We start from the raw sequence: 16,343 nt of genomic DNA, 5'->3' as shown, positions 1-16,343 counted from the left end.
TAAAAAAAAGACCTCACGGATCCAGTTTACAGGAAATTTGTACCTGTTTTGTGAACACTTTTACTGTGATCTTTCAATTATTACTAGCATTAAAGGTTTTTTGTTTTTCTGCCTATTTATGAAGAAGGTAATGAATGAAGTTACTTGTGTATATAATTCAAAAGGTATTGTCTGGTTATTTTTTCCTCACTGACTTTGTCAGAGAGTAAAAGAAATCCATTTGTGTGAGTTGTATGAACAAAGGAAAAACATGATTTGTGAAATCCTGCCTTCCCCCAGCTTTAAATGTTATAAATTACTTAATTTCAAAAGTGGTGCCCTGGGTTCCACGAAAAGGTTTCCTGCATCTGCTGTTCGCTGCTGATAAGAATCCAGTTCTTTAGCCTTTTGTTTATCTGAGGAAGTTCCTGTTAGGTGTGTGCACATTTCCCTTTGTTTCCAGGCCTGCCCTGAGTGAATCGGTCAGAGGAGGAACTATACACAACATGCTATTTATTTAGCTAAGTCAAGGATTTTTTTTAAAGGGTGATGTTTTCATGCATGTTGTTGAGATTGGAGTTAAACCAGTAAAAGCCTGGATATAAAAACTTTTTGTTTGTTGATATTAAAATTCAATATGGTAGAAGCTCCTTAATTCATGCTAGTGCCTGAGAGACACATTACAAATTTACAGAATTTGGCAAATTAGCAAGTAAGTCAACAAATACTTTTAAAAGAAAAGACACTGTATAAAAGGGAGGTGCTGTCCTCACAGATGTAACTGTGATGGTTCTAGGGTTCTGGGACTCCCCACATGCATTCACACACACACTTGGTCCCAAATAATCTAAATTAATGACCACCTGGACACATTGCAAAAGCCATTTATTAGAGAGATTTTGAAGGAGGATTGAGGGTATGTCCCTGAGAGGGTAAAAGTGCCTTTCTGTGGCATTGATATGTTGGCAGGCTAAATTCGCTTTTTTTCATGTGTATGATTATTTTTATGCTGCTGGGTGGTCATTGTTATGTAATTGTAAGTCTGCTTACTTGTCAACACACAGAGCATTTCTTTGTTTTTTATTGTTCAAATAAAATATGAAAAAGTGAAAGGCTTATCTGATGTTATGTGCTTCATGCAGCAATTTTTATATTTGAGAACTTTACAGCTTTATTAAAGTAACTTGTATTTTAAAAATCCTGAAATAAATCATTGTCCTGTGGTGGAAATCCAAATTTTTACATGTTTTTGTGGAAAAATTCCATAAAAGTTCATTGTAGTAAAAAAGTGGTACTTTATAGAAATATTTTAATTTCCCCCTGCTTTTATCAGATCTAGCAAGTACAGATTTTATCACAGGTACCTTTTATCTAATAATCCATCTCATAAGCCTGATTTCAAGCAAGCCTTAATTGGGATCTTGTTTTGTGTCAGCATAATTTAGCTCAGCTAGACATCTATGTACCTAATTGCTTCTGAGAATCAAGTATTTAGATGCATAAATTTTCCCCACGAATAATTTTCAAAGCTTTATGTCTTCTCAGTTCAGAGTGGTGTGAAACGAACCTAGCAATCCATCTCCCTTGTTATTTCAAAATAATCTGTGATCTTGCCTGCTATTTTAGCAACGCCTACTAATAAAAGGCAGAATTGTGATGTCACTATGAGCATTTCCACAGTTGTATTGTGGGCTTTCCACAGGCCAAAATTAGATTATTGGTGTGTGTATGTGTATATGTATGAATAAAAAAAATACACCTAACGTTTTTAGGAAGAAGGGGTAAACTTGATTAATTTAATTTATTTCAACTCTCAGTACTTTATCTCCCAGCTCTGTTATTTACATTTTGTAAATCAGTATTAAGTAGAAATTAGTGTGTGTCTTCCATGCAGGAAACCATAGAATTGTTTTACTTTCCTGTATACTTTCTGTTGTCCTTGTCTTGTCTGATTTTGATTATAAGCTCTCTGTGAAGGAAAAGTGCCTGTTTGTAAACCAGAGCATGAATTTATAACTCTAAACAGTTTGAAATGATAACATCCTGGTCTAAAGCATTAGGTGCCCTAATATTGTTCAGAATTCTTGGAGTTTAGGAAGATCATTGGAAAAATTACTTCATTAAATCATTTAATTTCTTAAGGCAGACTATATTATAATGTCAAATTTTCATTTTAGGCTTTTGAAGATCTCAGCAAGTTAATGGAAAAGGTATGGGATGTGACATTTACCAGCACATCTATCTACATTTATACCAGTTATCTAACTTTTAATCAAAATGTCTGAATACACTGCTGAAAGCTGACATATTTGTGGGTGTTTTGGTAGGCTAAGGAAATGGTGGAGTTATCCAAATCAATAGCTAACAAAATTAAAGAAAAACAAGGTGACATCACGGAAGATGAGGTAAATATGCTTTCTTTCTAGATTTGACAAAAAAGCATTTTGTGAAATATCACTGTGTAAACAGCTATTGTGGTAATATTCATAATACAAGTAAATAATATTTTATTAATGTCCCATTTTTTCTTGACTTTTATTTAATGAAAAGCTTTCTTTATACAATATGGGCTTGGCTACACTTGAGAGTTGCAGCGCTGGGAGTTACAGCGCTGGTCATACAGCTGTGTAGGGAAAGCGCTGGTGTGTGGCCACACTCACAGCTACCAGCGCTGCAGTGTGGCCACATTTGCAGCATTTGCAGCGCTGTTGGGAGTGATGCAGTATGGGCAGCTATCCCAGCGTTCAAGTGGCAGCAACGTGCTTTTCAAAAGAGGGGGGTGGGGTATAGTGTGACAGGGAGCGGGGGAGAGAAAGAAAGAGTGGATTTTTGGAGCCAACACTGTGTATCAGCTCCCTGCCTTGCAAAATCAGAAAATTTTCCCAACCCCTTACGCTTAACTGCAAACAGCCTGCAGACCAGATAAGCAGCTGCTCCAAGGGACTCCCTTTCTCCACCCCGCCCCCGCTGTTTCTCTCATCAAGCAAACACTCACTCATCCCCCTGCCTGCCTCATTCACAGGGTTTATCTCGTTTGATTGTTCACTGAGTTACAAATTGATCACAGCAAACAGGAGCTGTGTTTGTTTTTTAGGTAAGCAGCTCCCGGAGCCCCGCATTCACAACAAAACAAAGAGAGGCTGCATAACAAAACAAAGAGAGTAATTAGTTAAAAGCATTCTGGGATATCTCCTAATACCCTGGAGGCCAATAACAGCGCTGGTGTGTGGCCACACCCGAGCAGCGCTGCATCACCAGCGCTACACTCGTTACACCCCAAACAGACCAGGTGTTCAGCCAGCACTGCAGCCAGGGAGTTGCAGCACTGGATGTGCCTTGCAGGTGTGGACAGTTACTAAGTTGCAGCAATGGAAAGCCTCCACCAGCGCTGCAACTCTCAAGTGTAGCCAAGCCCTTAATCCGAGCAGTGGGGCGAGAAAAGACAGTCAGTCCGTTTGAGATCTTGTTTCAGAAATAATTACAATGAAGTGATTACAGGATGTGCATGTCTCTTCCCCACTTAGTTTGCTTTAAAAGGGGTCAGATGTGCAGGTTCCATTAACTAGGAGAAGATGACAATTTTCTGGTTTTCTTTTGGAGATTTCAGTGTCCCTTATAAATTTCTGAAGACTTGTGTACAGCTTGCCACCATTTTGATAAATGTATATTTTGCCCAATAGTTGGCATTGTGTATTTTCAAATCTCCCAAAAATGCATTGAGGTCTACTATAAAAATAAAAGTGTAAAAGTGTTTTTTTTTTAAATAGAACTGTGAAATGACTGATACAACTTACTTTTCTTTTTATGTAGACTATCAGGTTTAAGTCTTATCTGTTGAGCATGGGTATAGCTAACCCAGTTACCAGGGAAACGCATGGATCTGGCACACATTACCATATGCAACTGGCAAAACAACTAGCTGGAATACTACAGACACCACTAGAGGTAAAGCACCTGAGATGCTCTTTTTGTGCATGTAGATGAGTTTTTAATGCAGTGCATTTCAGTATCATGGATCTTGACAATGTCTCTTTTCAAGATCTAAGACTTCAGTAATACAACCTCAAATTCGGCTTTTAGAGGAGTCATCATTTTGCCTTTTAAGAACATTTATTCTCTTTCTCAGCAGAAATATCTAAAAGGAACTATGGGAATTCATATTTTCAGTAATGATTTCTCATCTTTCACATAAGAGAGTTTGTGTAATAGTTCTTCATAGCTCTGAATTAGCAGTTTCTATCCCTGGTGACTGTGGGTACAGCATTCATCCCTTGCCACAGAACTGTGCTTCTGAATCTAAGCTATTCTTTTAAAAATATGTTTCTGATCTATATGGTTGCAATGCTAACTTTGAATACATGAATAGTGCATAAACCAATTGAGAGTTGTCTTCCTTGACTCAAAAGTATGAGCAGCCCCATTAAGCACAATGGATTGCTAACTCTGAAATCTAAAAATAACAGTTTCAATGTAAACTTCATATATATCACTGCTATAATGCTGGCTACTAAACAGATTTTATTATCAGTTTTTCTATTTAATTCAATAAAATTTCACTTTTTAATATATCTGAAGCTTGCCTCTTTGAAAAAGAATGTGTACATTCAATATGTATGTGAAACTCACATACTATCTCTCAGATTATTTTTTTTAACCTTACATTATGACCCTGTGATTTCAAAAAACAGAAGCTCGATAAATGGTTAATAGATTTAATATAATGAAATTCCATGTACTTTTACTCTGTGTATTTTAACCTTGAAATAATTCACAATTCTTGAATTTTAGAATTGGTATTCTGCAATTTGAAATTATTAAAGAAAATTACTGTTTGAACACTGACCTATAATTTAGATATCATTGGTCTTGTCTATGTAGGTTTTTAAATCAAGCTCATAGTTTATCTTCTCTGCTTTAATATGTCACGTGTTGCTTAAAACTTTCATCCATCCAAATGTTTTATTATATGCAAAATAGTGTGCTCTGTGTTCTAGGTTAATGCAATTTCACTTATTGGCCTCATGTTTCCACAGGAACGAGGGGGAATAATGTCACTTACAGAGGTGTATTGTCTAGTAAACCGGGCTCGGGGATTGGAGGTAAGGGACTGGTTCTGTGGTATTCTTTGACAAAATCTGCTTGAGAAGGTACTTTAAAGAAAGAAGTGTTAAACAAATCTTTAACTGTCCATCACATGCAGTCCAACTGCTTAAAATGATGGATGAATTGCTGTTCTTGTAATAGAAAATGGAGCTTTTTTGGGGGGGAAGGGTGGGGGAAGGGGAGGTTCTCCCTTCCCTTCTCCCTCTCCCTGCTAATATTTAATCTTTGGCCGTTTTCCATAGTATGTCATTCTGATGTGCCACTCCTGTAGTACCAATAAAGGAGGATGAGAGCTAGTATAAGAAAATGAAACCTACAAAAACCGGCAAAATAACAGGAGGGACAGACACAGAAATAATAAGGGAGGGGGAGAGAGAACCAGTAATCAAATAAATTACCTGAAGAGAGAAGTCATGAACAGAGTAATGTGGAAAAGAATAAGAAGAGAACAGAAAATGGAGTGTAAGGGTGAGAGAAGGCTGCAGGGGGAGGGGGATGAAAGGCGAAAATGCAATTGTGCACTACATCGTTGCTTGTTCTGTTATTTTTTTCATCTGTAATTGTCTGTTTTGTTTCTGTGCGTGTGTGAGATATTGTGTATTTAACATGTAAAATGTGAGTAAATATGTTCTTGTTTTTAAATAGTTGCTCTCTCCAGAAGATTTAGTAAATGCTTGTAAGATGCTAGTGGCACTGAAATTACCCCTAAGGTAAGAGTCCTTCATGTGCATTTCTAAATAAACTGTCAACTGTGGACCCTTGAGTCCCTTGCACAGACACAGTCTTGTGAAATGCCTTACCTTCCAAAATCCATTTTAATGTAAAATGTGAACCTATTTCTGTGTGTTACTTAATCTTCTAAGAGGTCAGTCAGCATTCATTCAATTTCCTATGTAATTTCCTTTAAGTTCATAAACATCACTTGTCTACTGATCCAACTTACAAGGACCCTCTTGCTGTACTTTATGAGCACCTTGCATTCTTTAATATGTGTTTATCCTCATAAGACCCCTGTGAGATAGGTATGGATTGCCCCCATTTCAGAAACGAGGCACTGAGAAGCTAAGTTATTTGCCCAAGGTCACGCAGGTAATGAGGAGGGAATTGAACCCAGATTTCTCATGTCCCAGGGTTGCACCCTACCCATTGGACCATCCTTCCTTTCCACAGATGTGACCCTCAGAAATAGTTTCACAGGGTCTTTCTTCCGGTGCAGTTAATAACACTAACACATACATACGTCCACCATTGTTTTACAGCATGAACAGAATTTACTTATGTTTCATGCAAAACTAAATTATATGATCCCTAAAAAATACAAATGTGGCTGAATTTAAGTTCCTGGGGTTTTATCTGCCAAATGTATATTTGGTGCATCGCTAATATCTTTGTTCACTTTGTTCAGTTAATTATTCTGTTTTCGTTTTGAAGATTCAGCAGTTGATTTTTATGTTGTTCAGTTTTGCTCTTTCAATTTTTTTCTTTTAGTTATTACAATAGATTGGTTGACATGTTATCACGTTAGACGTGTGAAACTAAGAGACTGCTAAATACACACATTTTTCCGTTGTTGATTTGCAGCTTTGGGTTTTTTTGGTCTTTTCCCTTTGATTTTTAGGCTTCGTCTATTTGACAGCGGTGTAATGGTGATTGAGCTCCAGTCCCACAATGAAGAGGAAATGGTGGCTTCTGCTTTAGAGACAGTATGTGAACTTCATTTCCTCCAGTAATCTGTCTGCTAGGGAAACTTAGACACATTAGGTGTAAAACTTGAAGTACAGGATTTCCTTTAGAGCTTTTGAAATTTTCCACTTCCAAAATCCTAAAACAATATTTTTTACTTAAATAGCATTTTTCATCTTCAGAGAGCTGTACACACGTTCATCTTAGGGCAGGTCTACTCTACCACTTAAGTCGCTCTAACTTACATCACTTAGGGATGTGGAAACCCCCCCCGCCGGCCAGGCAGAGAAGTCTTGCGCTGTCCACACCAGCGCTATGTTGGCAGGAGATGCTGTACCACTAATATAGCTTCCACTTCTCGCCAAGGTGGAGTAATTATGTTGACAGAAGACTGCTCTCCCGTCAGCAGGACGTGTCTACACCAGACATGCTGCACCTATGTAGTGCTGTAGTATAGACCTGCTCTAGATCACTGTTCACTCCTCAAGGAATAAATCTCTCTTAGGGTATGTCGACACTACCCGCCAGATTGGTGGGTAGTGATTGATCTATCGGGGATCGATGTATCGCGTCTCGTCTAGACGTGATAAATCGATCCCTGAACACGCTCCCCGTCGACTCGAACTCCACCAGGGTGAAAAACGGAAATGGAGTCGATGGGGGAGCAGCGGCCATCGATCCCGCACCGCGAGGATGCAAAGTAAGTGATTCTAAGTCGATCTAAGATACGTCAACTTCAGCTATGCTATTCTTGTAGCTGAAGTTGCGTATCTTAGATCGATCGATTTCTCCCTCCACACCCCCCCCCGTAGACCAGGTCTTAGAGCTCTTGTCAGACCTCATTACTTTAAAGTCCTTCCCCAAATCTTTTGCATAGTAGGAAGAGTTTATTTGATGGCATGGTATTTGGCCCATATATTAACTAACTAAATTGGGTTTCAGACTGTGTGTGGTTTGACTGAAAGTATGTTTGAAAGCAGATATTAAATGTAGGTATGGAATGTGTGCTTGTTTTTGCTTGTATACGGTAACAGAACATTATATTTTACATTGAGTTTGTTACTTTGAAGAGACTGCCTGTGTTAGAGGGTACTGCATAGAGGTAGCTTTGATTCATTAAAAAGGGGTAGTAGAGCACAATATAGTTAGCCGATAATGGTTCTGTCCATTTTGATACCTGAAATGCTGTTACTGCCACATCATCTGCTGTGTTTCCCTTGCATGTTATAGAACATAGCACACACTCTTAATTTTCACAAGCTGAGAAGGCTGCATGTTGGTGTTTCCAAAAGAAAATAGTCCTGTCAAGTTAGAAAATTTAGTGCTACCAGATTCACCTTTGCTCTTGAGACTTGAAATGGACTCCTCAGAATAATGTATATAAAAGCAAACGTGCAGAACAATGTTCCTTCATTAAAAGGGACACTTTTAAACATCAAATACTATCTCAAAACAAATGCCATAGCTATAATGCAAATAACACCTTTGATTATTAAGACTGAAGTATTTAAATACTGATTTCTTTTAGGACATTTCATGCATTTTTGTTAATTTTCTGCATTTCTTTCAAGAAAATAGACTCATTGGTTCTCCTTTTGTTTTTAGTCAATTTTGTGGTGATGTATTAATTTGTTGTCTTCAGCAAGTGTGCTCAGCATTGTAAAAAAACAATCCCTTCTTCAGGCAGCTTTAAGCAGACACATGGACATTATAAATAAGTCAGACATACAGTGAAGAAGGTGGATTTATCACAAAGTGGTGTAGTTTTTTGACATAACACTAGGCTTCATAGACAAATATGCTGTCAGGAATGGACTTGAATTAAGAAAGATGGATGTCTTTCAAGAAAAGGAAGCCTCAGGGATATAGGCATTGAAGAAGACACAAGTGGGATAAGGTTGCAAAAGGAACAGGAGTGAGGTGTGAGTGGGGGGGGGGGGGGAAAGGCGATAAGGGGGAAAGGAGTAAGAAATTATATTGGAAATTAGTTAGGAGCACACTTGTGTATAGCTTCCCAAGTGCAGTAAGATACAGTAAGATTGTTTTTTGAGGGAAGATGAGAGGAAGCCAGCGTGGGGTTTGAAACAGGGGCGTGGAATGGTTTGAGTGGCAGGTGAGGTAGGAGAATCAAAGGGGTCAACAACATAGAAGCTGAAGTTACTTGGGATAGGTGGTTGGGAAGGAAAATTATAATGACCCATGGGTCATATTAAGTTGTGCAATGTACTCAGTATGTTCTGTGTTTCACCCCTAGGTTTCAATGGTTTAGCTTTACCACATCTGAATATAGGGCCTACTTTGATATGAGAGTCTGTAAAGGATAACTCCAACATAATTAGAAATTGCAATGGATAATGCATAATAAATCTCTCAAATTATGAGGGTCGCAGGAGAAGGCATGTATGTGTGGGTGCGGAAGGCTGCTTGAACCTGCAATAATGGAGAAATATAAGAACAATTTATTTGCATGAAAACCCGGTTTCTCCTGGGCCTGCTAAAGTCCTGAGACCTAATGGAATGCTGGTTTTCACAAGTTAATACCAGCAGTGGGCTTTTTGAATTAATTAACCCCAATTCCCCACCCTGCTTCTGCGTGACGTCAGCTTCTAAACTGAAGACCCTCCAACTTTGGTGCCTTTCATTTCCTTTTCCAAACTTCATTGTTTACAAAATCACTTAGGGAAGACTTAGTGTGACTGTGCTGTATAACTATTGATTGCACAAGTATATTGCTATTTATGGGCTATTTTTTTCCCCACCCACTTTTCCCAAGTTATCTTTACACGTACACACACATGAAAAAGAGACACACGGTTTCATTTGTTTGACTAGTTCCTATACTTTTCTGCGCTCTTCCTTTTTCATCTTAGCACACTTCCGGAACACTAAATAGTGTATTGGACGAAAATTGCTTTTTTTTTTTTTAAACAAAAATGTAGATAAAGCAGTAGTCTTCACTAGGTATTTGTTACCCATTTGTAACAGTTAATCCTCTGAACCAAGACTGAACTAAAATAATGGAGAAAATTCTTTCATTCTGTAGTAGAAAGGAAAAGGTCAACACTATTTTAATGCCATGCTTTTCTCTCTGATAGGTATCTGAAAAGGGTTCTCTTACAGCTGAAGAGTTTGCCAAGCTTGTGGGGATGTCTGTTCTTTTAGCCAAAGAGAGGTAACTATGATCATTTTTAATAACTCCTTGATTATCATATTGCCCTTACCAAATATTACAAATGTTCTTTCTCTTTCTTCAGGCTGCTTCTAGCTGAAAAGATGGGCCATCTTTGCAGAGATGATTCAGTTGAAGGCTTGAGATTCTATCCAAACTTATTTATGACACAAAGTTAACGATATTGTAGTTCATGAATGTTTATCATGTAATGGTTGAACACAAGAGAGCAGAAAGGGGAGCCCTTCAAATGACAGATTTTAAGATTTTGCTTTGTTAATCAAGACAGTGGTGAATATTGTGATGAAAAAGCTTTTACAGCTATTTCAAATGCTGAGTGGTCCTATTTGGAATGGAGAGGAATGTTACAGAAAGTAACAGGAATCATGGAGTCAGAATCATCTGATCTCAAATTGGCAAGCTGACATACACTTAGTCAGCGTAAGTTTTACTCTATAGTCCATTTATCTTTTCACTTCAGGAGAAGTGAGATGATGATTTCACAAGAGTTAAAGTGGAGGAAATATCCTTTGTGGTCTGTTTGCAAAGGCAGACAGAACATAGAACACTGTCATTTACTGCATACAGATGATAGCAAGGAAATAGAAGTGTGTACATGCCAAAGCAAGCTTCCTCTCCGTACTCTCCAGCTTCAGTGTATTTTTTGTGTCTGTGAGTTCAGGTCAGAGACATATATCCATAGGGATGAGAAATGTTACATGGTTTATGCATGTTGAGGTCTGAGGAACAAATTGATATTGAATGGTCCCTTTTCCCAGGAACTATAAAAATTTTCCTAGCAAGGATCTCAAATTTTGGGAGTCGAAGCCCAGGGAATTCTTTATTAGATATAAATGACCTGCCTTAATAGAGACTAACCTAGGTTATGAAAATCTGGAAAACATAGTGTTTAATGTGTCATGTCTAATGCTAAATAGACAAACAAGAAGTATTGTGAGTACAGAGGTCCTCCTTTCTTTGCTCTCCCTCCCCAAAAAAGCTTCATTATGTTGCTGTTTGTGTGTGCTTTTGCCAGCTCCTTTAGATAGTGTTGAGGGAAATCAATTATTCTGTCACTGCATCCTGTCCAACAGCATAATGACCTGTTTTTCCTTTCGGACTTCTAAAGAAAAGTCATTGATCAAAGCTGCTTACCATGTGTCTCTTGGAGAGATGGTTTGTTAACTTGCATAACCTTAGTCTGTAGAAACCAGTGTTTTAATATTAAAAGGAAGAACAGAAAACCCCTCATGTTTAACAGTGGAGGTATAAATCCTTTGGTTTTACCTATGCTGTGGATTTACAGAATTCAGTTACACAGACCTAACTTTCTGTAACCCCTGTGGATTTGTATGTTAGTTATATGTTTTAGAAGAGCTAAAGTTACATAAATGATGGTAAGTGGTGTCAGAGGCCCACATGACTTAAGCTTCTCATATAACCAGATATGATATATTATTGCAGAATTCAGTTCAAAGTTTGGATGAAGACCACATTGATGTAGCTTTGAATTAAAGATATGGCAATAATAATGAGATGGAAGTTAAAAGAAAGGAAAGAGAGAGGTTCTTTTAATTATCTGAAAATATGTATAGAAATCTTACAATATCACCACAGTTTGGTCAAGGTTGAAGGGCCACCCAGGCTCAGGTTTTTGATAGAGGTATGAAAAGTTACTGTTTACCTGTTTGTTTTCCCATGTACCTCTGCTTTAAATTTGCTTTGGTTCTTCTCCCACGCCTTCATTGCAGGCTCTTGTAGGATGCTCATCTGGAGCAAAGACATGCTGTCCCCTAGTGCATCTCCCTAGTTAGCTTTCATGCCATGCTCTCTTAGGGCACTGTTCTCCTTGCATTTCCTCAAGTGGAGGGGAGCCAAAACTCATTGATCAGGCAGGGAAAGGAATTACACGGGGAAGAACTGGTACCAGGGCATTCTTAATGCTCTGTACTCTCTCTGCAGCAGCTTTGTAGAGATCCAGATTTATGGGTGGGGAAGGAGGGACCAGTTGAACTCCACCACATTCTCTTTTTTCACCTCCCCCCAGTAAACAGGACAGATCAGTACAAGTTACTGCGGACAGTGTACTCTCAAAGAGCTGAAGAACTGAGAGGCAGACAGGACACCTAAAGTTGATGTTCTTGCTGTCAGTGTTTCGCTGGAGAGCCATGAATGTTAGGAAAAGATCCACTGGTTTAGGGGCTGAAACCTTCATAAGGGGGCAGCTTTTCCTCTCCACAAACATGGTGACAGTGTAAAAAGAAAATATCAAATTTACACTCCTAGCGTCCATTCCCCTACTCAGGAATAACTCATGTAGAGCCCTTAGTTTGTCTCAGTTGAGCAATAATGGTACAACATACATCTTAGCTTTAGCCTTATGGTACTTCCTTGGGCCTTTTTTCAAGATAGGGCCTTTTTTTTCGTATAGGGAGAGAGAACTCCATGGGTTAAATTATGTTGCTCATTTAGAATTTAATTGTATATATTAGAAAATTGTTGCCACAAAGTAATAAAAATAAACTGATTTTCTTAATTTGTCTATTTCTGTTTTCTAAATGCTTTGGGGAACTTTGAAGCCACAAGTCAGAGGCCTGGCAGTTTGGTAGGATAAGTTTTTAAATGTTCACTGTCTCAGATTGTATCCTTAAGGATAAGTTACTATGTATCTTTGAGGACTTCAATAACTCAGACATAGGTTAGAGGTTTGTTATTGAAGTGGATGGGTGAGATTCTGTGGCCTGCATTGTGCAGGAGGTCAGACTAGATTATCATAATGGTCCCTTCTGACCTTAAAGTCTATGAGTCTATCTTTTGCTGGAATTTAGTGATTAGACACATCTCAGCATAAGTGCCTTGTCACACTTCCATCAGGAAGCATATACTTCTGCAGCGCTCTAAACATTTATTTTTTAGTCCCTGAGTAGCCACTCTTCCCACTGGTACATAGTTTAGGGTTCAGCATATGGAACCTCGGGTCTGATTTTGGCCATAATTGATATTACAAATAAAGGATTCTTTCTATTAAAAAAAAAGTGTTTGGAAATATCTCTTGAGTGACAACAGCAGGATACAAATGATCATCTGCAAATTCCCCAACAGTAAGCTCTTCTAATAGTTAAAGGAACTCTGTCCAGCAGCCTGAGTCTGCACAGGGTCTGCTGCTTTTGATTGCCTGGGTAGACTTACACCCCAATAATATAAAAGAGCACACATACTCAGAAACATATTCTAGAGTTGTGGGTACCAGCACTTTCAGAGCCTAGGGCCAAGACTTCCTAGCTCTTTGATTTATAAATCCAGATACTCACAGGAAAAGGGACTGATTCCAAGATAGGACTTAAAATTTTCTTTTAAAAGATTGCAGGGAGAAACTGTTTGGTTCTCTTATTTCCATGAGCACTCTTAAAGTAAACAGGGACTATTTGCAATGAAAAATCAGGGCATAACTAATTGTCACATATATAAGAATATATTCAGTTTGGTTTTATATTGTAGGTGTTTAGTGATTATGTAGGTAGAGTTCTTTTCATATGCTTGTTTAAATATGACAACTTTAGATTCCCCCACCCCAGTGATAAATGTTTTTTGTTAGACCAATTAAGATAATGTTAGTTGTGCCAAGTGAGGACTGCAGAATTAAGAATTAGAATCCTGCAAGCCTAAAACAGGCTTGATCCACCACTTGTTGAAGCTTCTGGCAAAACTCCCATTCACCCCAATGGTGCTAGATTAGTCCTATTGTCTAATATAATAAGCCCCAGTGAATTAATCACTTAAAAAAGAGGAATATATTGAGTGGTTGTGATACCATAGAAACAAAGGATTGTTTAAAGGACATGGTGAAATAACACAAAATGTTTTGGCCTGTGCAATATAGACAAAGGGTTACTTGAGAGTTAGGGGAAACTGGAGCCAATATGAATAAAAGATGAAGTGGTGGGAAGGGATATATAATTATGGTTCTGTAATATTTCCACTTTCCTTTTCACTTTAGCTAGCCTCCCTTCACCTATTATTATCAACCCTGTGCTTTTGTATTTTGAGAACTTCTTACTATTTGCTAGACCAGGGGAGGCATCCTATGGCACGCAAGCTGATTTTCAGTGGCACTCACACTGCCCGGGTCCTGGCCACCGGTCCGGGGGGCTCTGCATTTTAATTTAATTTTAAATGAAGCTTCTTAAACATTTTGAAACCTTATTTACTTTACATACAACAATGGTTTAGTTATATATTATAGACTTATAGGAAGAGACCTAAAAGGTTAAAATGTATTACTGGCACACGAAACCTTAAATTAGAGTGAATAAATGAAGACTTGGCACACCACTTCTGAAAGGTTGCTGACCCCTGTGCTAGACCATTCCTTATTCCTTTATAAATGTAGGCTTGGATATGCTAGAAATTTCATCAACTTGAATCTTGCCACATGTCACCAGAAGTAATGCTTGAACAATTACTATTTTTGATATTTCTACAGTCCTGTTTTTTGTTTTGTTTTTCAGGAATATTTTGGGAAAGCGATAATCTTTCTCTTGGGCTAACTTCCAGCAGGGACCGTAAACTATTTAAGGGCAACCAGCTTTAATGATAATGAACTAGACATTTTGTCTGCTGCTAGCCAGCTGCCTCAAAAATCAGTGCTGGTCAAATAAGTTCTATGAAAAAATAGTTCCTGCTAAAATTTAGTGCTTTAACAAAATTAGACATCAATTCTTAGCATGACAACATGTTTGTTATGTGCAGACCTAAGCAAGGTGCTATGAACAGAATAATAATCTTATCTAGGTTTTCATACTGTGCTCATCACTCTGTTATCTGAGTACCTTACAGTTTCAGCCAAATGATCACAAAAGGAGAATTTTGCACCTTATTGCAAACTTTTGGATGATTTTGCTTTTGGCAGAGGAGATGATAAGCAGAGAGATTGGTATGAAGGAAGCATGAGCGGGGGCTTGGGGAGGGGTAGAAGAGTTGGGTTCTATTCTTGGTTCTGTCTGTAACTTCAGCTAAATCTCTCAGTGAATCAGTTTACCTAGCTATAAAATGGATATAAAACCTCTGTCATGCGGTGCCTTGAAGATTACTTACTGTTTTTAAAGCATTTTTATATCACTGGATGAATGGCACTATAGAAGTGCGCAGTATTATTGGTAAAGTATATTGCCAGGTCTTCCAGACCCTTTGAATAACTATGAAAGAACTAGATTGTTTTCCGAGGTATTTGTGACTTGAATGGCTACTGCTTGTGCTTTGCCATTTAGTGTTGTTAGAACTCCGCAACATCAAGTGAGATTTGAGAACTAGACCCCAAAACAAACAAACAAACAAAAACTTTTACAGGTACTAAAACGTGAGTGGTCATCATGGCTGCATAAAGAAACCACATGTCCATCAGTTTCCGGGGGAAAGAAATGACCAATGTTAGTAGCATGTATCTATGCTTGGGTTGTCTAAGTCAGGATGATGAACATGGGTTTGAAAGGTCTTGCTTTATTACTGCAACACTTTACTCTCTGCTTTCCAAAAAAATTGTCCAAATTACTATGCAAGTGTTTATCTAGCTTTCTGAATGTTTCTGACAGCACTCCAGATGGCAGTCTGCCTTTGAAGCTTAAAACACCCTGGACCAAGACTAGCATATGGAAAAGATTTTAACTTATGCTGATCAAAACGGAGAGGCTTTCACAATGAGTGAACCTGGGAAAGGGGGAAACCCAAAGGAATTGCTGGATAGTTAGATGAAAGTTAGCAATTGCATGAGTTCAATATTTGGGTGAGGCAAGAAATACTCAATGTTTTTGGATGCTTTATCTTCCTAATCATTTGAATAATATAACTGCTAAAACCCAAAACTTTTTTACATATTTTCAGACAAAAATATAAAATTATGTTCATGTTCTTATAACATGCCCATCACCATAGTATCTGAGTGCCTGAAAGCAGAAATATTCTTTACATATAAAAATATTGATAGATTTAAGCAGATTGAGAGAGAGATGTAACCCAAGCAATAAGGACACTAGTTTTAGCAGTGACCTGAGGTACATGGGGTCAGTTCATTGCACAAAACAGAAGGAAGAATTTGCAATGTCTTTCTGTAACAAGGTAGTTTTACTAAGTATCCATTTCTTAAGTACCCTTCATAATAGTATCTAAGTGCTCTCTATAAATCTTGAGTATGAGGAATATTCATAAATGCAGTAGATTCAGCTTCATATCTGCACTGCAAATATTAGAGGCTGCTGCTCTGGCTTAACTGAAGCATTTTATTGCTATGTCTTCAATTTTACACCTCAACGCTAAGAAGGTTTTTGAAGATTCTTCCCCTGGTACCTTCCCACTCTTAGACAACAATAAAAACATCTGCATTATTCAAGCACGGGGATTACACTTAAGTAAATAC

At 38.0% G+C, this 16,343-nt stretch overlaps 1 protein-coding gene across 4 annotated transcripts in view; it reads left to right on the top strand.

Annotated features, from left to right (window-relative positions):
• Positions 1–12,476, top strand: part of VPS36 (vacuolar protein sorting 36 homolog) — a 37,083-nt gene extending 24,607 nt beyond the window's left edge. For all 4 annotated transcript variants that reach the window (XM_039491966.1, XM_039491948.1, XM_039491938.1 and 1 more), the window contains exons 7-14: positions 2,157–2,189; positions 2,307–2,384; positions 3,790–3,924; positions 5,013–5,078; positions 5,728–5,792; positions 6,701–6,785; positions 9,861–9,937; positions 10,020–12,476. In XM_039491966.1, coding sequence (XP_039347900.1) covers positions 2,157–2,189; positions 2,307–2,384; positions 3,790–3,924; positions 5,013–5,078; positions 5,728–5,792; positions 6,701–6,785; positions 9,861–9,937; positions 10,020–10,113 — 633 coding nt within the window. In that variant the 3' untranslated portion in view covers positions 10,114–12,476. The remainder of the gene's footprint in view (positions 1–2,156; positions 2,190–2,306; positions 2,385–3,789; positions 3,925–5,012; positions 5,079–5,727; positions 5,793–6,700; positions 6,786–9,860; positions 9,938–10,019) is intronic.
• The last annotated feature ends 3,867 nt before the right edge of the window (positions 12,477–16,343 follow it).

The sequence above is a fragment of the Mauremys reevesii genome, linkage group 1, assembly GCF_016161935.1.
Source record: "Mauremys reevesii isolate NIE-2019 linkage group 1, ASM1616193v1, whole genome shotgun sequence".
Taxonomy (NCBI): domain Eukaryota; kingdom Metazoa; phylum Chordata; order Testudines; family Geoemydidae; genus Mauremys; species Mauremys reevesii.
Note: the sequence above shows the minus strand (reverse complement) of the source record. Positions and strands in the feature narration are given on the sequence as shown.